This window comes from Protobothrops mucrosquamatus, unplaced genomic scaffold, assembly GCF_001527695.2.
Source record: "Protobothrops mucrosquamatus isolate PMUCROS unplaced genomic scaffold, P.Mucros_1.0 scaffold3221, whole genome shotgun sequence".
In the NCBI taxonomy this organism is placed as follows: Eukaryota; Metazoa; Chordata; class Lepidosauria; order Squamata; family Viperidae; genus Protobothrops; species Protobothrops mucrosquamatus.
The window spans coordinates 1-23994 of NW_015389218.1; the positions used below are offsets into that span (position 1 = coordinate 1).

At 36.1% G+C, this 23994-nt stretch overlaps 1 protein-coding gene across 1 annotated transcript; it reads right to left on the reverse strand.

The window, feature by feature from the left end:
• Positions 1-1158: 1158 nt before the first annotated feature.
• Positions 1159-23994, reverse strand: LOC107297289 (suppressor of tumorigenicity 7 protein-like; the record flags this gene model as incomplete). The annotated part of the gene is given in 12 exon segments (XM_015826650.1): positions 1159-1309; positions 7107-7209; positions 8444-8516; positions 12935-13049; positions 14031-14128; positions 16693-16847; positions 17593-17671; positions 20113-20228; positions 20942-20996; positions 21746-21911; positions 22940-23022; positions 23796-23994. Coding segments are annotated over 12 exon segments (1393 nt in total), but the record flags the coding sequence as incomplete, so codon positions are not given.

Consider the following 23994-nt stretch of genomic DNA (forward strand, 5'->3'; position numbering starts at 1 on the left):
CAATCAAACTCTTTATAAGCAATGCCATCATTTCCTCAGCAAATCCACAAAATTTACTTTTAGCAACCTAGTGACCTTCTTCACAAACCGAATGGGATTTAAATATTGCAAATAGCTTGATATTTAACAGTGTAAGATCACTGTGATCCAAATAAATAGGATGATGCTTTCTGACCTCTTTGATTTCAACACCTGCCTTTACAGTGACATCCAAGTACTGTTAGACAGGAGGGGAAAAGCCTCAAAATATCTTACAAACTATATTGTGTTACTTTGATATAGAGGCTTTGCCTTCTATATAGCCTAATGATGAATTAAGCACTCTATTCCACTTAGAAAAGCTTTGTTGGATGACATGATATAAACACAGCAATAACTTGCTATGCAGCTATTTTGAAAAAAATATGCCATAGTGGGATGATTTCTGTGTTTCTACATACTAGATTTTGCCACAATTTAAAAGTGAGAATTTCAAAGACTGTCTGGAAATTGTTAGTGAAATAGATGTTAAAATTAGTTTCTGATTCTATTTCTACAGTTTATTTACAAAAATAATCATCTCCAGAAATCAGCATTTTCCTCTAAGTGTTCTGAAAACAATAGGATGTAGTCAAAAAATATATCATCAAACATGGCTGCTTGTGATGGATTTATAAGAAATCTTCCATCTTTTTCTAGATTTCCAACAAGTCTACAATGAAAATAAGTTTGAATTAAGTTTCCCATTAAAAAAGATTAAATTCAATGAAATTTGGGGAGTTTGAGAATGTCATTTTATTTAAATGCATTTTATTTAAAACCTTTAAAAACAGAAATGTGGAAAAGCAGACTAATAAGTATCTGTTCAAAAGAGAAATATGGTGAGTGAAGAGACATTTATAAATTCTTATTTTCCTTAGAAAAAAATAAACTTCTAAAGCTGACATCAATTCCGTCTAAGGTTTGTAATGCAAACTCCAATTTACTGTCAAGCTGTCGTTTACTATAAGCCACCAACAGATTATGACTTTAAAGTGTAGTCTACCACCATTAAAACAAACTGATCCATTCAAAGATCCTGCTATAATGTGTCAGAGCACATTTTATTGTATTAGGTTATTGTATTGTATTAAACTAGTAAAAAAAATAAGTTTGTACTACTGACAGAAGAATACTTACTGCCTTCCCATGTGCAGTGCAGCAAGTTAAGGGCCCCTTCTATTCGTTTCCAGTGCTGAAGATGGAAGAATGCGTAGGCTACTGCTTCACTGTCCCCACGCTTCAGAATGTGCTCAGGAGGCAAAATTAAGCTTTTCATTTCTAGCAAGTACTGGAAGAAAAAAACGAGAAGTCATGAGAAACTATATAGAACATAACACTTAAGTGTTTTCTTTGTAAGTATTTTTAATTTAGTTTAATCTTTATTTGTGTACGAGAAAGAGAAAGCAATAATTGTAAGAAAATGTGAATTATTTGGCAAATTCAAATTTAAAAAGGCATTTTTGTGAATCTTTCACAGTAGGAAAGACCATATCAATTTAATGTGGATATTTTATTTGAAAACAGTATTGTTTTGCATAAACTGCTTTGTGCAAAAGTCTGATAAAGATTTATATTACGCGCCTCCAAAAATATTACCCTGGTAAAATTTTGATAAAACAGTGGTTTGTGTACAAAATAGAATAGCAGCTCAAGCAGTTTACTAGGGGTAATGCAAGTGTTAGAGACGATTACAAAAGTATAGTGCTTGCTCATTTTAGTTGGAGTTATCCATTTCCAAGTAGGTTTCAAATTAACTAGGTGTAATATGTTAGCTTTTTATCATTTGTCAGCCGCCCTGAGTCCGAAAGGAGAAGGGCGGGATATAAATACAATAAATAAATAAATAAATAAATAAATAAAGTCTCCAATTCCTATGTTGAAAAAAGCAGCAAATTTAAAAACAGATGGTTTTGCTGCAATGTCCTTCCTCCTGTCCTAGATTGCAACTGAAGATACTTTCTTATTGAGTTCATTGTTGATTCTAAACCTGAAGCAGAATGGAAGATAACTGCATATAATAAATTATTTCCAAATACTTAGAATTCACTTGTAAATGACACTAATAATTATCTCCTTCCAGCATTATTTTGGATTCTTTTCACCCAAAAACTACAATCATGCCCTGAAAATATTTTATGTATGTGAAATATGTCCTTGAGGAAAGTCCAAATATTTGTAACCATTCAATTAACTAATGTCTACAATTTATGAACTAGCCCATTCCATTTATTAATAGTTAAATCAATTTCATATTTGATAATATGAAGTATTAGATACAATATTTGATTGTACCCAATATTTCTGCTGACTTGCCACAAAACTCTAAGAACTTAGCCAAGTTGTTGCTTGCAGATACCACAAACAATGAGATTATTTAATAACTTTCCCCGTTCTGGTTCTTGAAGGAATGTAGCCAAAGCTGTGATGGTCAAACCAAATGTACTGCCTGACTGATTCTTCTCTTAGTGCTTGAGTCAATTTACTGGAGGGCAATACTCTTAACTAATCCTATTTAATCCTTCTTGATTATTTTTTTAAACCAGTAAGGAATCATTCACACATTGTCATAGTGTGAAAGTAGCTTCAAATATCCAATCTCTGCCATAATTGTTTTTAGTCCATGAAATTATTAGCTTCGTATTTGTTTATAGTTTTTAGACCCACAGTTACCTTTAATTAAAATAATATTTTAATCAAAGATAACAGTGGGTCTAAAAACTCTGATATGTTATTTTCCACAGCCTCTTGACATATAACTCACAATAATACAACAACTGAAATCTGAAAGATTTACTAGATAAGAATATAAAATTATTACGACGACACACTGGTTTTCTTGATATGTGATGCCAGTGAGAAGTACATAAAACATATTAATCTCCTCAAAGACACAGTAGTCCTGAAGAAATAGGACAGACACCTACTGTAATTCTTGGATAATGATAATACATCCCAGTCTTCCACCCTAAAGGCAGAGGCTAGAAAAAATGAGACTGCCTGAAATGAATTTTCTGTGCCTTTGATCAGTCATGCAAGGGAGCAGAAAATCCTTATAACAATTAGCTCTCCCAATGCATAATCAAGGAAAGAGAAGACTAGATGAATAAAGTCAAACCATCAAGGAAAGAACTATTTGGACACCCTGATTATCAAAAGAGGATTAAGTCTAGGGATAAGCCATCCTTCTATTACTAAGGCTACAAGGGTAATATATTATCAATGATCAGCCATGGCTATCTGAAGTTCCAATTACTGTATACACATTTATTTAGGAAAAGATAAATTGGGCATAACATTTCTCATTTTTTTTCCATTGGGCAGTACAAATTTTATAGACAGGCTTTAATCTGTTACAGTTCTATATATTAAAATAAATCTAAGTATTTCAAGTATGCTCACTGTAGGAAAAATAATTAAGAATAATGTATTTATATAAATTATTTTTATAGTTCCCTTATACAAAGGATAGAATCCTTTGCTTTACATACTGGGATAACCATGGAACTGCCAATGATAGAAATAATGTTTTTTCATAATGGTTATGAAAAAGTTATGGTTACTGGGATTTACAGTTATTTGCCCACTTGTAAGTGTAATCATATATACAAATCATTCAAGATTTTCTTGTGTCTGTTGCAGACTTTGCAACAAAATTATGCTATCATAACTTCAGTGTTTCTTTTAAGAGTTTGGAAGTTTGCTAATTGCTTAAAGATAAATTGTAGCCTGTGACTGATAATTTAAAAATGAACTGCTATAAATTATATTACCTATTTAATAGTATTAATGACACATCATTAACACAGATAGGCAGATATAAATACAGTTGCAGAACTATGACTTGAAAGTAAGTTAGTCTTGCCCCACTAGATGGCAGCACCTAGCTGTCTGACTAATCTCATAATAGTAAGAGGGGACAGAGATCACAAAAAGTTCAGCCCAAAGAAATGAATGGTAAACTTCCACTTTTCTGTGTGCACATCTATCATATCACAACCTTTCATTACAAATTGCCCACCCATCTAACCTACTATAGCTCCAACCTTTTCACCTTTTTATACACTATTTTATACACACCTTTTTATGAAATTTTACAAAAAATAAAAACCATCTTAGTTGGTAAATGGATTAAGAAATAATAAATGTATGTTACAAAAACTGAAGAAATTAACACAGGCTTTTGTTTAATTACTAAATTTGAAGCACTTTTGAAATAGGGTGCTTTTCAAGTTAAATTCTGACTAGGTCTGTTAAAATGAGTTTGATTGTAAATGGTAATATTATTATTGACGTTAATATTTATACTGTTTTGTTTTTCTACATGAAAATATTACCATTGCATAAGTCGGATCAGCAAATGTTTCTACATTAGCTCCAATTCTGCTTCCAGAAGAGTTACTGATAAATTTTTCACACATTTAAGGAGTTACATATTCCCAAAATTCCTTTATCAATATTGTACCATTGCACTAACAAGAGTTAAATAGCCAATTTGTAGAAATATTTTGTGGCATCATTTATTCACCAATGAAGGACACTTAATTTTGTTTTGTTTTATCTTCTTGCACATTTCTCCTAATACTGCTGGGTGATCTTGAGCCAGTTACTCTCTCTGATCTTATAGGAATGTTGTGGTAAAAATAAGAAGAGGAAGGAGTGCTATGTATGTTTGCTGCCTAGAGTTATTTATAAAAATAATAGAGGCAGGAAATAAATAAAACATGAAATTTGTACAGTTTTGCATTTTTTGTGAGTAGATTTTGTGGCTATATCACGGCTGTAGATAACTCTATGAAACATAAGCATGCTGTGCTCGTATTTCACTCATGGGCATAGCCCTATTTCACCAACATGGACAATGAAAGATCTGTGCATGTTCCCCATATTCTCACTTATCTACAAGAAATCTGTATTCATGGACTTACTTTGGAGTTAAAAGGGGCATCAGGGACATAAAAAGCTGAAGAAAAAGACTGAAAGAAATATGTGAATTTCCCCTTTTTATTTCCTGATCTATTCATTATATAATAAGAAAAATGAACATATAGTAGCACATATATTTTAAAAAAATAAAATCCACTGAAAAATGCCTGATGCAACTTTTAGCCAAATAAATAACACACCAAAAGAAAATATATATTTTAAAAGAACATTTCTACCCTTAGATAGCCTGGTGCCAACTGCATTATTTTCAAATGTTTCTTTAAATTCTTGCTTAACTATATTGGGATCTAAGCTCTAGCTCAATACTCTTTTGAACCCTTTGGACGTATCAATGAGGGATAAACAATTCCTAAGATGGGAGGGATTGATGCACTGGTAAATACATTCTTGAGAGAAGGAGCTACCTCACCAGTTTCAAAAGGGGCAGTGTTCCTCCCAACCCTAAGAAATCTTTGCTTGAGTCAGCAAAATTTGATGATTTTTGTCCTACTTTGATCTTAGAAGGTAATCAGCTTTCAGTTCCAAAGGCTCCTAAACAAAGCAGATTATCCAGAACCTTTCCAGTCTGATTTCAGACTGGGATATAGCACTAGGAAAATACTGGTTATGCCTGCACACAGGCCTTTCCTGATAATTTAATAGCCTTCAGTGTTGGAGAGTGTTATGGTGGAGAGTGTTATGGTGGTTCTACTTCTTCCTAATGCTTTTTGCCCATGTTGTATCCTGGATTTAATCTGGTGATTTTAATGGGCTTTATTGTAAAGTTCTCTATTCCCACAATAAGTGGCATAATCACATTTAGTTTGATAGTGCTTTCATGATTATTTAGCCTTCAACTTCAGTTGACTAAACAGTATTGACTCACGATAAGACAATATTTTTCTACAGAGATGTAGTTTGGAACTGGACTTCCTATACTTTCAAGTTGCCATCTATTATCAGCTTATCTCTGATTAGATAAGTAGCTTTCCCTCTGTTAATACGATCAGCTACCAACATAGGATTGGATTATTTTGCTTGGCACTGTTATGGCATAGTGTGAGCAATCTAACGTTGAAGCTGGAGAAGCAGCTACTATATAATGGAAGCTATTCTCACTACTGAGCAGCTATTCACTCCTCCTTTCTATCATTTCAAAACTAAAATGTTTTAATTGTTAATGACTACATGGCTACGCAAAGGAACTCCTAATTAAAGTTAGGAATTCCTAACTAAATCCTTCCTTTCAGGCATGTCTGAAGAGTTATTAAGGTTGGATGAAACATTCTTCCCTTATAATTCTCCTGCTATGGCCAAGTGAGTCCCTTAACAGAAAGGCTTAGAAAGGCTTCAATTAGATAGGCCAGTGGTGGCGAACCTATGGCACGGGTGCCAGAGGCGGCACTCAGAGCCCTCTCTGTGGGCATGCGTGCCGTTGCCCCAGTCCTAGGCCTTCAACTGGGTTTTATAAAACCTTTTCGCTTTAGGCCTCCGCCGCTGTGTGCAAAAAAAAGAAAAGGTTCAATCAATCAGTCAATTTCAACTTTTCGCGGGGAAAAAAAAGATCTTGCAAAGTTGGAATTGATTGATTGAACTTTTTAGTCCCAGTCTGCTGTTACCACTGCAGCCACACCCAGCCAATGGGCCACACCCAGCCAATGGACCACACCCACCTGGCACTCGACAATTCATACGTGGGTTTTGGGTTGCAGTTTGAGCACTCGGTCTCTAAAAGGTTCGCCATCACTGAGATAGGCTGACTAGCCAGATTGATAACAAAAAAGCATAAATCTTTTCAGAGATCCAATAAAAAAATGTCTCTTTGCTTCATAACAATATTCTCAGATATTTGGGAATAACTTCTATGAAATTTATTCAACTTCTATTTAATGCTATATGCATCCAGTTATTCTCCCGCTGTTTATTTCTGTTTTTTTTTACTATATTACAGATTCATAATATTTTCCTAATAATATTTCATGCTCAATATATTATGTAGAGAAATGATTTAAAAATTATAAAACACAAATTATTTTGGTATTTAGAAGATCAGTGAAAATAGTTTTATTTCACTAAGCTTTCAAACTTAAGTTAAATGTTATCGGCATTTAATCAACACTTGTCTGTGGCGGGAAGCAAAGGATGGTTAGGGATGTACTTACCTTTGGTACATGAGGGTTAAATTCTACTGCTCTATGTATTGCTTCTACAGCATTAATTTCGGCTGTGCTAAGTCCCCTTCTAGAAGCAGTTTCTGGAGAAAACCTACAGCAACATTCCAAAGTTTGTTATATTACAAAATATGATAGGAGCAAAAGTTCAAATTAGTAATATAAATATCATTATACCAGAAAATTGTAATCCAATAAAGAACTAAGCACTGTTTCTACTTGCCAGATAAAAATGTATGAGTATCTCAGATACACGAAATTTTCCTTGCCTCACAAATTCCACAAATATTAATAAAGATTGTTTGGCTTAATATGTTATAAGAAACCAACCATTGTTGTGTATTAAGTATGGTTAGTGTTTTGTAATTCTACCTATTTATGGCTATCCAATAGGTTATTGAATAAATACCTATTGAATAACCATAAATAGATAGAATTGCAAAACACTAAATAAACCCAATATACAGCTGAACTAGCCAGGAAAGCTAAATCAAACTTAATTTCTAATTACTCTGTGTAGTCTCAACCATCTACCTATATCCACAGAAAGCAAAATGGCACACAAAATTTTAGGTGTAGCCTCCAAAGTCCTCCAAAATTTTCTTCTGAATTTTAATTTTAAATATATGGAGAGTATTCATATCAACTATTTAAGTCATTTTATTTACATTTACATTTAAGCAAATCAATTTTATGTTAACCGAGTTTTATCCCCTTTTGAACATTGTTCGCAGCATTTCACTCAAAGGATATATGTTATCCTTGACTTGAATAAGATGGTATACCTCTGGCAAAGGCCACTGCTAACTCACAATAAGAAATTAGACAACCAAATATTTGTAATTAGCTTTGCCACTTCCCATAATAAAGTTTTTAAGTGGTTGTTTAGAACTGAATATTATGGGTATCTACTATATATGGCCACAACTGAATTCATCTGCCTATATATTGCATATATTCCAATAGGAGTAAGCTAGTAGGAAAGTAAGGTGTAATGACAAAGATTGGCTAAATTTTCCTCTTTTTTTAAACGCACCCAATCTTTGTCATTACATCTTACTTTCCTACCAAATTACTCCTGAATTCAGTTGTGGCCATATATAGTTGATACCCATAATATTCAGTTCTAAACAACCACTTAAAACAATCATTTGAAACAATCACTTGTCCTCTTTTTAAAAAAAAGTGGGCAAAAGAAATTTGATTTATGTTATCCTTTATATCAACTTGGAAGCAAAACTGCCATGATTTTTCATTGAATGTAACAATGAAAACATGTTATAACTGCTTTACTGTATATCAATATGCCTATCAAATATTTCACTTACCTATCTGAAACTGCTCTCGCTTTTAAGAGTGCTGCTGTGTAACATATTGCTGCTGATTTTGGAAGGCTGATATCTATGGAACAATAAATTGTTGTCTTTAGATCCTAAAGTAAGAAACATTTCAGAATCATTCCTTCCCCAAACAGCAATTTATACAGGAAATTATCTATATATTAGATATATGGGATTAAAATCTGAAAGACAAAAATCAATCATATACTTCTTTATAAAACCCTAATAAGACTACACCTGGAATACTGAAACCAATTTTGGTCACCATTTTACAAAAAAGATGTTGAGAGTTTGGAAAAAATTCAGAGAAGAACAACTAAGATGATCAAAGGCCTGGAGACTAAAACATACGAAGAACGGCTGCAGGACTTGGGTTTGGCTAGACTAAAAAGAAGAAATAGGGGAGACATCATAGCAGTATTCCAGTATTTGAGGGGCTGCTACAAAGAAGAGGGTGGTCACATTATTCTCCAAAGCACCAGAGGGCAGGACAAGAAACAATGGCTGGAAACTGATCAAAAAGAGAAGCAACCTGGAATTAAGGAGAAACTTCCTGACAGTGAGGACAGTTAACCAGTGGAATAGCTTGCCCCCAGAAATCATGGGCACTCCATCACTGGAGATTTTTAAAAAGAGGCTAGACAGTCACTTGTCTGAGATGGTATAGGTTTTCCTGCTTGAGCAAAGGGCTGGACTAGAAGACCTCCAAGGTCTCTTCCAGCTCTATTCTATTCTAATTCTATTGTAATATTTCTACATTTAGTATATTCATCCAAGATAGTAATGCAGTGAACATATTAGATTTGTGCTGGGGAGGCTGATTGATTGCTTTTACAAATTTATACATCCACATATCTCACAATGAAACTCTGAGTGATTGAATAGAATATAAAACACAATATACAACACAATCATTTAAAAAAATAAGTTGAGGCCACTATAAAAAGCACCTTATCATTATGTCCCTTTAAAGGCACCAGGCTCCATTAATTCCACTGGCATCCTACAACAGTGCCTAATGTCAGAACCCATATCTGTCTGATTTCATACTTTCCTTGCTTCTTCCTCTGATCCAAATTCCATTCTCTTCTCTCCCTGGGTTCTGCCATAGTCCTAGAGGGGAGGGGGGAATGATCGAGGGTTTATTGCCTTAGCTTCCTCTATTGCTACAATGTAACACTTCATTTTCCTACACTATTTCTCTCTGTAAACTCTTCTCCTTAAACCAGTAGTTCTCAACCTTTTTAATGCCGCGACCCCCAACCGGTCGTAAGTTGAGAACTAAACCGATCGTAAGTCGAGGACTACCCAACCGGTAGTAAGTCGAGGACTTTCCCTGCCTGGGAGCACCGCGCATGCGTGGTTCCACCCCCTGCACCGGCCGAGGCGTAGCTGGCAAGCAGCAGAGATGGAGCAGGCCGACCACCAGCTGGCCCAGCTCAAGGGAGGTAAGGCACCCGCCGGAAAAGGGGAAAAAATGGCGGACAGCCTTGCTTGGCGACCCCGTGAAATGGTCGATCGACCCCAAATGGGGTCGCGACCCATAGGTTGAGAACCGCTGCCTTAAACTGTCAACTAGAAAAGGGGGAGGTAGAAAGGAATGCAGCATCCGGCAACCGGCTTAACTCTCAGCTCTCAGAGAAGGTGACCATCGCAGTTCCAACCAGAACCGGCCTGATGTTATCTTCCCTTTCCCACGATGGACTTAACACCTGGAAATTGGCCGGTTTGAACTGTCCGGATGAACTATAGGGTGGAGTTTGCTTGGGGACACTTTAAATCACCAATCTGAGCAGGAAACCCTCAGACTCTGTCTAGTATGGCTGCTATCAGCCTCTCCTAATAAAAGTTCCTTTTGGAAGAGCTTGCTTCCATGAGTTCTGCTTTCTTGGGATAAGGTATTGAAGCGGGTCCTAACACCTAGGGTAAATCAAGTCTTCATGGCTTTCCAAAAGCCCCTCAGGATTGGGGCCTTCCAAATCTATAGGACAAAGCTACTCCATAAGGCAGGTACTATAATCAAGAAACCTGGCTTCCAAGAACCCATCAGGTGATACCATTTTACCAAGGGAACCCAAAATATGACCCACTCTATTGGATTTAGTGAAGGGATCTTCAAACTTGGCCCTTTTATGACTTGTGGACTTCAACTCCCAGAATTCCTCAGCCAGGCACACTGACTGAGGAATTCTGGGAGTTGAAGTCCACAAATCATAAAAGGGTCAAGTTTGAAGACCCCTGATTTAGTGTAAGAGAGAGAAATCTTTTGCACTGCAATCATGCAAATGACCTTACCCCATGTACTCTGAATTAAATTCAGAAGCATACTGGGACCCAGCACAGATAATCTGGCAGTAGTGTTTTCATGGGCCCTCCAATACTGCATGTGTGCGTCATTCTGGACCAACTAAAGGTTCTGAATGCTTTTTAAGGGTAACCCCATGTAGCGGGCACTGCAATAACCCAACTGGCAGGTGATTAGGGTATGAGTGACCATGACCAGTGCCTCCCAATCTAGGAATGAGTGCAAGTGGAACATAGGATACATTTGTGCAAAGGCCTACCTGGTCACAGCTTCCACCTGCTAAAGGCACTAGTTCAGAAAGATTCCAGATCAAGCACCATGTCTGAGGAAGTGTTAACCCATCCAAAACTAACAACGGAAGATCATTAGATTCATGGCAGAAGCAAGGCTTAAAACCTACAGCTATTCAGTTTTGAACTGAAGAGATTCAAGTCCCAACTTGATCACAGAGTTCACTAAGTGACCCTGAGCAGTCATTTTTTTCTCAGTTTAACCTAGCTCACCAGTTCATGGCGTAGAAATAAAAATTACAGGTAGTCGAGTTATGAGTGTAATGGAGCCTGCACATTCCATTCGTAACTTGAAAATTTGTAGAATGAATCTCGTACCTCAAACGAGATCATTCCCTTGCTCATTAAAACGTAAGTGCATATGAGGTATCTCAGGGTAGGGAAGGCCATAGGGGGCCTAGTGATGGAACAGGCCCCCAAGGTCTCCTCGACCCATTGAGATATCTCATGCTTTCCCCTCCCTGCTTGACACACCGGACTCACTTGCCTTGAAAAGATCCGTCTCCTCTCTGCCGTGGTTCCTGCTTTTGAGGGACAGGAGAGTCAATGGAAGCCCCTGAGTGCCGTAATATCGCATGAGTTCAGGCACCAATCCTCTTTCACAGAGAATGGGTGCCTGAAGTCTCACGCTGTTTGCGGTGCCTACCCCCTGCTGCCCCCCAACTCCAGAGCAACGTGGCTGCCGCCCCCAGAACAGAAATGGAAGTGGGCTTCTGTATGCCTCTGGAGGTTGGATCCAGCCCTTGGAGGGGTCTTCTTAGCTGCATGCAGAAGCCCCCCCCCGACCTCCATTCTGGGCTGCTTGTAGCCTCCGAGGCTCCGGGGACAATGGGGTCACTTTCTCCCCCAGCGCGGCAAGTTCCACCGGGCTGGATGCAGGCGCGAGGGGTCTGGCCTTCTCCCTCAGTTGAAGGTTTCAGGTCTGCCGTGAGGCAGAAAGGAGTTGGGAGCAGGAGCAGGAGACAAGTACCTTTCGCATAGAGAATGAAAGTTTCTGAGGTCCGTGATTTGGCGCAACTTCAAACACTCACGAACTCCAGAAACTTCCATTCTCGGCATGACAAACATTTCCAAGCCGAATCTCCTCTCCCTCAAAGGGAAAGAAACCGCAGCAGAGAGGCTTTTTGCAAGGTGAGTCCGGCGTGGCAGGAAGGGAGGGGGAAGCAGTTGTGAGGAGTGTGGGGGGAAATAGGGTGAATGTTGCAGCATCACTGAAGTTGCTCGTAATATTGCAGCCCTTGTACTGCAATATTCGTAATTTGGAGACTTGCTCGTAAACAGTAGGGAGGCGTTCATCACATAACTTCGAACAAATGTTACGTGAACACTCTTAACTCGGGGATTACCTGTATATACAATCTTGAGCATCCAAGAGAAAAGTCAGGATATAAATGCAGTAGCAATAAATGTAGTAATAATTACTAATGGGTTTCTACAACAAAAATTCAGAGATCCAAAGCAGTAGATCTAATGAGCTTTTGTTATGTTAAGTGATCTACCTACGGAGTACGGACTTTACAATTGTAGGCCATATGTAGTTTTAAAACAAATTTCACATGTTGTTATTATTTGAATTATAGGTATAACAATGAAGCACATGATCTATATTCTACTCTTTTGAACCAGTTGCAAATTACTATTTTGTTTCACAACTTCATATTATCTATAACTTTTATTTTTCTGGAATATTAAAGATCTACACAGCCAGTGGTTTTGCTTCATAAATATGTGTTCCCAACATTCATTTACGTACAACAACTTCCTTTACTTGAAACAATCACCATCACCTAATTTGCTCTCCTACACAATCTTTCTACCCCTCCCTTTTCCACTGTTTATGGCCAATGCAGAAACATAAACTCCATAATTATTATACATTCTTACCATCATACTTTGCTAGAACTGCCTGGACATCAGCATAAGCCTGTAACTCCAGAAGTGTTTCTAGGAGGTTTTCATGGATATTCAATACACTTAGGACAGGAAATTCTTTCATTAACTATAAACAAGGGGGAGGAAAATATTTTTATGTACAATTATAGTTTTGGTAACAATGAGTGTAGAGTGCAGAAATGTAGACAATACAAATTTGCAAGGTTTTTATTTAGTGCTAGAAGCTGAGAGGCAGAAAAGGTAAGTAAAAGTTCTTTCCAACATGCAGCTATACCACACAGAAGCCCAATCAGTACAAGACAAAAAAAAAGCTGTGATTTCATTTAACCCAGCACTAAGTCACAAAAACCCAATTCAGCTCTTAAAACAAGCAAAGTCATCTAATTGGAAAAGTCCTAGAGTGAAGATGATCTGAAATGAATCCAGATAACCCTTAACATCCAAATAAATCAAAGGTAGAGGCCACCATAATCTATAATCACTTTTTAAAAATATTCATATGCAATAATGGTGCACAACATACTGTGAATTCAAAAATTCATTTTCAAGTTATGAAGACTGTAAGCTGACAACAGTCATTTTGACTGTTGCAGATAGAAGTATAATAATTTCAAAAATTGTTACCGTATATACTCGAGTATAAGCCGAGTTTTTCAGCCCATTTTTGGGGCTGAAAAATGCCCCCCTCGGCTTATACTCGAGTCAGCGGCGGCGGGGCGGGGGTGGCNCAGGGAGGAACAGCCAAAATGCCCCCTCGGCTTATGCGCGGGTCACCAATTTTTCCCAGTTCTCTGTGGGAAAATCGGTCCCTCGGCTTATACTCGGGTCGACTTATACTCGAGTATATACGGTATTTCAAATTAATTACATCTCTTTCATATTCAGAACTGATTAATTTGACCATCCTATTAATGTTTTGAGTTCAATTTACATGCCCTTACTATGCAAATTTAGACCATCATTATAATTATTTTTAATCACAATACACTACAGATCTTTTTTTACCTAATACATTAAAACAACTGAAAATGAGAAAATGAAAAACACAGTATTTCTTTGAACTCTTCTGTGCAAATATCTTACTTACATCCCTCATCATTTTTGCTGCTTCTTTAATTCTTCCAAGCTTTCTTGCACACATAGCTAGTCTTCTTTTCACGTAAACCAATACATTGGTATCTCTTCCTGAAAAGAGATTCAGCAAATGTATTGTTAGCAAAAGTAACCATTGTCTCTGAGTTTTTATTTACATATGTACAGTATATTTTGTTATTTTGTCTAAATATACTTACTGACCATAAAAACGTAAAATGCAGAGAATACAGTAAATATGATATTTTATTTTCATTTTTTATACTTATTATATATATAATTCTAATAGAATACTTTTACATTGGGGGGAAAATATTTTTTTTTGCAGATGTTGCTATATAGAAAGATTATGTTTTTTAAAAAATAAAAGAGATATTATTCAATGATCTTGTCTAATATATTTAAAATGGAAATAATTCCTTAGTAAACTTAAGTATTATCAAGTTAATAATGTGTCCATTTGGACATACACGAGAAAGAGAACATTACATTCTCTGAAAGAAAAATGGAAGTCTACAGGCATGTGAGATTCTGATCCAATATGAAATACAGCAAATCCAAAGGGTTCCTAAACCTGTTACTATGGAATCATAAACTTGCTAACAACCTCTCATCCAATCAATAAATCATATTTGTTTCTCCATTGTAATAATAATTGAAGCCTGAGAACTTTTTATGACTTCAAAAGTAAGATATCACATTCCATGGCATAAAATACTAAGAAGAAGAGAAACAGAAACAGAAAAGGCGGTAGTAATCTTGATCCCTTATTGCAAAAAAGTCAGTAAGTACATACCATACTTAGACTAGTTAGCTAACTCTTTAATGATAGCACTGGGGATAGGACAATGTACTATTAAAACCAAAATTGAGTTATTTCAATGAACTTTCCAGAGTTACATGATGCTATAAATTAAGTACAGTAATGCAGGATTTTTTTTTGACAAATAGTAGGATAAGATTTTAGTAAGAAAGTAAAAAATCTTATCTGTTCAAAGAGTTTGTAAATGGTTAACTTCATTTCTACAAACTTGAAGTACTGAGAATAAAGAGTAAAAAAAAACACTGTCTTGCCCAGAACTGCTACAGATAATATAGTACAACAATCCTTTTATCTTCATTTCACAAAAGAGGGAAGAAAAAAAATTCAACTGTTTGTCATTTCGGTCCCATGATAAAAAGAGGAAAAATTAATGAAGCATTTACTTATGTGCTCTGGGCTACTCACAAAGACTTCCTTATAGAAATTAAAGCTCTGAATGGGTAAATGAAACTATATACATGCTTTCATATGTGAAAGTACCCTTAGCACTGATATAAATTACTTACACTGTTATTATTCCATTAATGGAAGAACCTTTTTTGGCTGTTTCATTTCATGTAAGTGCTGCAATTTTAGTTGCAAACTGTAACATTTGGGACATAGGACTAAGGTTGAAATCTCATACAATGGAGTAATTCCATTGCATTAAATTTGACTATAGGTAGTCAATAACGATAATTTGTATCAAATGCTGTGGTAATAAAGCAGAACGTTCTATGGCTGCATTACTTAACTATGGCAATCCTGGCAGTCCCTGCTGCCATCATTAAGTGAGACTCACAGGTTGTTAAATGAGGATCTACAAACTTCTTGCTGGCTTACAACAAGCAAAGACAATGTGATATTTGGCAGGAAGTTGCAGGAAGGTCCTGGACAGGAGTGACTGATGACAGGGGGCAGGTAGGGCATGCAAACAGCTTCAATGGCCCAGTACAAAGTCCCAGTTATCCCGGCCCACAAAGCCCGAGCAGTCTAGCCTAACTATGTGGTACAAACCCCAGCTACTTCTTCCCAAGGTCTTGCAAGGAAATCACTACATGCAACCTCAAGAAGGAGGTCTTGCATGGCCAGGAACTGCCTCACAAAGGGTCAGGCTGGGTGTGCTTCATCAGCACCAGGAGCAAGACGACAGTGAAGGTCAACTGGGGGTGGCAGAGCACAAGGTGACATGATCTGTAGAGTGCAAGGGACCAGGGTGTGCTGCCAAGCCTTTGAATTTTGATCACATGACCACAGCAGTGCTCTAATGGCCAAACTTTGAGAACCAGGTGTAAAAACCATTCATTCATCGCTTTTGTAACTTTGAATGTTGGCTGAACAAAGAATCATTGAGTAAGATGTGATGGAATGTGCACCCGAAGAAGCAGAGGGGAATCTTTGCAGCTTTCCCAGGAAAAAGGCAATACATTTCAGAGAAAAGCCCAAACTAATACACTGTGCAGTCCCAAGATGAATCGGAGAGGGGAAAAAACTTCAGGGTACCTACTCCCTAGAATCTCTTAGGATATATCTATTAGGGTAGAGCTTTAGTTTGGCAAATAAACACTGAAGCAAATAAAACATTGGACTCAACTGGATTTCACTATGTCGTCTTTGGGCTTGACAGATTATCTGTCAAATGAACATACATAGGTTGCTCAGTCAGATCAATTTTACTGCTTTCTGTTGCAGTAAAATTAAAATGCACAGTAATCAGTAATCTATGATTTAGAATTTTGTGTTATATTGGTTTTAACTCCTTATTATTTAAAAAGTATTAGTTTTTGTGTTAAGGATTACAGTGAGACCAATCTCAAATCTACCAATTTTAAACAATTTGTGCAACAATACTTACTAAGCTGTGCCTCATGGTGTGGATTTTGTGAACTGCTATGCTGAGACTTTTTATAAACTGTTTCTCCTGCCCTCAGAGCTTGTTTAAAGTATTTTTCAGCTTCTAAAATAGTAGTTGCTTCTTCCTCAGCCAGAAGAATGTATGCTGTGGCACAGCTGAAAGGGAAGGGAAAATTTTGTAAGCTGCCCAGAGTCACTTCTGCAGTGAGATGGATGGTATATGAATTTAATAAACAATGAAATATTGTGTTTAAATAAAAACTAGCTTAGGATTTATTTTGAATTTGGATATTATAATAACAGCAATTAAGGTTTTCTGAATAGGAAACTTATAGTAAGTCTGAGAAAGGCATGTGCTTTCCTAGTTCACAACATAGCCAAGAAACACATATTTACTTCCACTGTACTCTTTCTTTTTAAGAACTAAACCACAGAAACAGATCTAGTATCTTCACATTATCACTTCATACTTCATTTGAAGAGTTCAGCCTCTAAAAAAATCTTGTATCTTATTTAAAGAACTGAATAACATGGGGCAACTTTCAAGAAATTAGAATGGTTATTACACATATCATTTAAGTCTGCTCATATGACTAGATAATATAAAATTATATTTATGCCTTACATTTAAAATGTAATTCTAAAATTCAGAATTTTAATTCATATAATTTTTTTTAGATCATGCATGTCCTAACGTCTTCACTTGCCTAGGCCACACTGAGTAAAGAGGTGCTGTCTTGGGCCGCATATAAAGTATACAATATTTAACGTAGATAAACAAGCTTCCTTTATTTTTGTACATTTTTATTATATCTTGTGGGGCCACATTAATAGCTGTCCAGGGTCACATGTGGCCTTCAAGCCATGGGTTGGACACACCTGCTTTAGACTGCAAACTTACTCATTATTTAATTCTAAAGCTTGATACGCTGCTTTGATTCGGGCCTGAGGATTCCTTTCCCGCCATGCCTTCTGCATAACTATTTAAACAGAATAATTTATGTAAAAATTAGTTATTCATGCAAGAAACACATTTCAGAAAAATAAAACTAATTTTATGACAATGCTACACATTTCTGTGAAAGTTAATGTCCAAATAAATTTTATGTATGTTTTCTAACAAGAAAATGTTTAAAAAGTGATTAAGAAAAATATACAAAAGCAGCAATTACATTCCTCACACACACACATATGACCGTAATTATTTCACTTATATATCACTTCAATAGTGATTTACAGCCCTCTCTAAGTGGTTTACAGAATCAGCATAGTGCCTCAACAATCTGGGTCCTCATTTTACCAACCTCGGAAGGATGGAAGGCTGAGTCAACCTTGAGATGGTAAGGATCAAACTGCTGGCAGTCGGCAAAGTCAGCCTACAATACTGCATTCTAACCACTGCGCCACCAAGGGAGGCAGTTTGCACTAGGTGACTTGAATTTGTTTCTTTCTCTTGATTTGCACTGAGCTTATTTAGCTATTATATCAGAGTACTTTGCTGAGGATCTCGCTCACTTGTAAGAAAGTAAGTGAGAGAGATTTTCAGTATACAGTAGTACTCTGATATAATAGCTAAATTCATTTTTTTAAAAAAACAAAAAACAAATCTCTAATTGCGAAAAAGGTTATAAGCAAAAGATTGTGACTTGAAAAAAATACCTACACCTGCCCTAATCATAAAAAATCATGGCAAAATCAACTCTACTAAGATCCATGGGGCTAACTGCAAGACAAATAAATGCAAGATTGCAGCCTGAATATCTAGTTGCCCTTAATTTTGGCAAGAAAATTAACAAAATCCATATATGTTTCCTTTGGAAACAAAAATGCAACTGTCCAACAAGAATAATGTGAAAAATGCTGAAACAACTTTTTGGAAGCAAAAGGTTAGCTTTGGCTTGGTGAGTGAGATAATAGACTACATTAATATAACCCTGCTCTTCTAGCAATGGGCATTATCACTAGAGTAACATAGACAGTAAGTTGTGATTGATAGATGAATTGGAAAACATTGATGCATTAATTACCAAAAAGTTGGTGTACAACACTGAGTGCCTTTGTTCCTCTTTTCTTTTTAAAAAAGGTATAGGTAATATATAACTCCCACAGAGAGATACCATGATCAGAAGTTGTAAAATCTCAGGCTCAATTTTTAAAAGACATTTGTAAATAAGTACAATTTTTCATTCTTTACTATTTCGAATCTACTAACTTTACAAGAATATTCTATCTTATAGACCGCAAAGTAACTTCATTTAATTTGATTTAATTCAGACAAAGAGAGAACGAGCCCTAAAAAGAAATTAGCCCAGTCTGAGTTTAAAATCATTTTTCATTTATTTTATTGACATAAATCAATGAAAAAATGGCAAAGCTTCAGGAAATGACTGTGTTACAGTCGAGATGCTGAAAGCTGGTGGTCACAATTTACACAATATACTAGCAAAACTATACTTGACCTGCCTCAGAGAAGAAAAAATACCCGATGCATAGAAAAATGTTGAAGTGATTCATAAACAAGCAAGCATAATTTGGCTTAAAAATAAACCTGAAAAAGAGCCAGGTTACGTTTAATAAATTACCAAAGAATTTTTTTATATATCTGGAGAAGAGCTAGATATAATAGACTACATATACATATACGTTGGCCAACGGATCTCAATGGAAGGTGATACAATAAAGGAAATTGAACGGCATGTTAAATGTAGTTGGCAGGCATTCAGCAAGCTAAGCATAATTTTCAAGAACATCTCTCTATGCTTGAAAAGTTTTCAATCAATGTATGCCACCTGCTCTAACATATGCCAGTGAAACATGGACACTAACCTCACAATTGATACAAAAGCTATGAGTGGTGCAAAGAGCCATGGAAAGATACCGTACATGCTTTGCATTACAAGACAAGATAGGAAGACCTGCACATGAATTGGATAATAAACGAAAGTATATGATATCATCGAGACTACAAGAATTGAAATGGAAAAAAGCACATAGCAAGAACTGATGGCAAGTGGACCAAGATAGTCATAGAATGGATCCTACTTGATAAAAAGCATCCACAAAAGAGACCTAAAACAAAATGGATCAATGACATCAGCAAGTATTGCCTTCATCCTGCAGTGGACAATGGCCAAAATGATGATGATGATGATCTGCATATAAAATATGGGTCTCCAATCATCTCATCCAGACTGCCCCCGTTATAAAATGGAAGTTTGCACCAATGGGAAAAAATGAAGACTACATTTTAATATTCAATAAATACACAGTAATAGAAGAGTTGCTTCTTAGGTTTTCCCTTCATATGGTTACACTACATCTATGGATGGAGTAAAGACTATAAGAAGAATAACAGTTTCAACAATAAAAATATATCCTTATTTACCTTTTTTCTTCTTTCACAAAGAAAAATAAATTATACCTGCATCTGAAGGTCTAAGAGAGTCTGTTTCACAGGTAAAAAAACTCTGATGATCCTGAGCAGATAAGTTCATATCATAATATGTTAGTGGCTCCTTTCCTGTCACCCATGTATATCTTCAAGAGAAAAAAACAAGCATCATTAATTCCATAATTCTATGTACATCTATTCAGAACTAGTTTCTTTCTAAATGAAAGTACTTTTAAATTTTTCTTAGCAACATTTTCAGATTTGGTTTATTTTTATTTAATTTATTTATTTACCAGGTTGTCTTCTTCTTAGGGCTAAGAATGTGAATGGCCCAATATCATCGCACTGGCTTTGTGTCTAAGGACTTAAAGACTCCCAATCTTCCATTTTCTACTAGTGTCATTAACCTTAACACTAATCGGGTCCTCAAGCCTATATTATACTTCAGCCTTAAGGAAATAGTAACACAAGAAACAGAAACGTAAGAAGTATATTTAACTGAATAGCTTGGTTTTTTTTTTCCTGTGCAGCATAACCCAGATTGAATAAATAGAGAATAGAGAAAGAATAGAGATTTAGAATAAGTCTTTATCATAAATTTCCAAACAGGCTGGGATTTCAAAATAGTACACTGGAATTCATGAAAACAATTATTTTTTATAATATTCTGAAAATGATAAACTCAAACAATTATTTCCACAAAAAATGAAGAAAATAATTATCTGTATGTGATTACCTGTGCAAACATTAATATACCATATATTTGGGTATGCTCAGGATTAGAAATAGTTTTGAACTGGTGACTTTCTTTTTATTGTTTAAACAAATAAGGTATAAAATAAATAGAATTGTTGGGTACCTGTTATATTCTGCTCCTCTAAAGAGATTGAGTGGATTTCTCCATACTTTGCACTCTGTTTTAGAAAAAGATAATTTAGTCTTAAAATTAATCTAGAACTACCCTTACTTAATAAAGCTATCTTTCTAAATCCTGAAAATGGGAAATCACTAAATCTAAACTGGGTCAATAGAACTTGTCCTTCAAATTGGAGTGCCTTTGAGTCAGTCTTGAGACCTGGCCACTGCCTGGATAAGTTCATGTAGTTTTTCTTGGCAGTATTTTTGAATCACAAATCATATGGTTTGGCAGTTAACAGATTTTTCAGGATTCCAAATACTAACTGTCCAATCAAAAACTTTTCCATTTCTTTTTCATGCATATGTATGTCCCTTAAAAATCACTTAAATAACTTAAATATATACCGTAGGCTAATTATTAAGTACATTTAATAATAACAAAACAACAACAATAATAATAAAGTTGGAAGGGACCTTGGAGGTCATCTAGTCCAACCCTCTGCTCAGGCAGGAAACCCTATACCATATCAGACAAATGGCTATCCAGTCTCTTCTTAAAAACTTCCAGTGTTGGAGTATTCACAGCTTCTGGAGGCATGTTGTTCCACTGATTAATTGTTCTAATCTTCAGAAAATTTCTCCTTAGTTCTAGGTTACTTCTCTCTTTAGTTAGTTTCCAGCCATTGCTTCTTGTCCTGCCTTCAGGTGCTTTGGAGAATAGCTTGACTCCCTCTTCATTGTGGCAACCCCTGAGATATTGGAACACTGCTATCATTTATAGAAACCTAGTATTAGAAACAATCACCTGAGAGATTTTGTCTGTTCATTTCATTTTCTCCACTAGCAGCAGAAAAATTTGCCTGTCCAGAACTAGCATTCTCTGCCCCTCCAATGAGTGGTCGCAAATGACTCACAGAAACCTGTTCGATAAAAGACATGCCATATTTTCTGAAGTACCACCATTCAAATATCTGGAACAAGAAACAGAAAAATATGTGGGATGCAATTATTATGACTGGTTGCACAGAGAGATATTTAAACTGGATTTGGCATTTTTATTGAGTTATGTTTTTATCCTGCCTTTTCATTTACCCTTCAACAGAAAAAAACTGACCATTTCCTCACAGCTAATCAGACATAAAAACAGAATACAGTATCTCAAAACTTTTCTTTTTCATTTCAGAAAGAAAATATATTTAATAATTGGCTTCATTTTCCAGTTCACAAAATGAGCGTCAGCATATGAGATATACATAATCTAAGCAAATAATTGTTCTGAGTAAATCACAATCCATTTAACTTGCAGAATTCCTCACAGATGAGTTTCTTATAATTTTATAAACCTTTTTCTTGCAAGACTATATTTTTTATTCTATCAAATAGCACCATCTGGAGTTCAGCTAGTATATCAGATGCACTGTATTTTCAATTTAGCGCTAGCATAGTTTGCATAAAATCTAATTTTAAAAATCTACAGCTTTGACGAAATGATACATCAAATTATATTAGGCATGTTCTCCATCGTCCAAGTATTGTAACATTTTAAAAGATACCTAACTCCTTCTCGATTGCTATATACATAAATATAACATGTTTTTAAAATTATTTTCTCTGCTTAGAGCAGAAATGTAACAATAGCATGGGCAAACATAGTTTAATCCTCAAAGCAAGCCAGGAACCAAGTTATTATTTGCAGTTTAATGAACATAGGATTGCTTCTAACTTTAGACAATTGAAACTGATGGGATCCAGACAAGATTAACTTAAGGCAGATTCATATCAATGAGTCTGTTTCAAGTATAACAACAACTGAAACTAACCTCTTGGATATAATGATGAGGTAAATAAAACCAGTCTTATATGAATATGTAAAGCATTCCTCTAATACTCAGTTTGCTTCCAGTGTTTTCAAGACCTATGAACTCAAGCAATAATGTAGCTCACTTCTACTATATTTCTTGATTAGTTAAGGAACACAGAATTGCAGAAAAATACTTACAAATATCAGACCAGATATCAAAGATGAAGTTCCCGTAAGTGCAACATAGAATTTTGGAGTCAGTGTGCTCAAGAAAACAGTCACTGCCAATGAAAAGATAAGCCTTGTCAGTTAACAAAGTTGGATTTCACAATCTTCAGGCGAATAAAATGATGAATATATTGATCAAGGCAAGTGGTCTTGTTCATACATATTACAATATAAACTATGGCTAAACAACCAAACTGTCTGGATTCACTCACCACATGAGGCTAAAACCTTACAAATCACAATATGGCATAACTTACTGTATTCTCCCAGCCAGTGTTAAGAATTAATAGCAAGTTGCTCTATTTTGAGAAATTCAATAGTTTAAAATAAATAGCTGAAAATACCCTGTAATGTTTTAGTGAATAGACTCAGGACCTTATCTAGGTAAGATTAAATCCAAAAACCCGTTATCTTGAGAGTTATAATAAATGAAAAGTGTAAACATAAAATAATGGAACAACAGAATAAGCAATGAAAAAGAAAACACTGATATAGTGATATGAGAATAAAAGATGTGGAGATGAGAAGGCAGAGAGCGAAGGGGAAGATCAGTATGCCACATCCAGGGTGGAACTCCCTCAGTCCAACAGGCACAGCTGAAGAGTCAGGTCTTCAGGCTTTTTTACAGAAAGATATTATGCAAATCAAGCCAACTGTAATAATTCAATAAACAATGCTTAAATGATCCATGACTTACTATCTATGTTCTAAGTATGTTCTTTTGCAAGGAACCCCCCCCCCCCAAGTAGGCTCCCTTATCCCTGCCACCTTATTTCTTTTGCTCCCGCAGAGTTGCTTTACAACCCCGGCGCGACCGTCCCCTTACCTGCCACTAAGTTGTCCCGCAGCCGAAGCGGGCCCCGCAAGAAATAAAGGAGGCCCAGCGCCGCCAGGAAGCCAAATGACCGCGCCCAGGGCCCTGAAGCCAGCCTCAGCCGCTCCCATCGCCGAGGACCGGGCCCAGGGCCAGGGGACTGGGAGAGAGACGGCGCGGCATCCTCACTCCCAGGATTACTCTCCGCCAT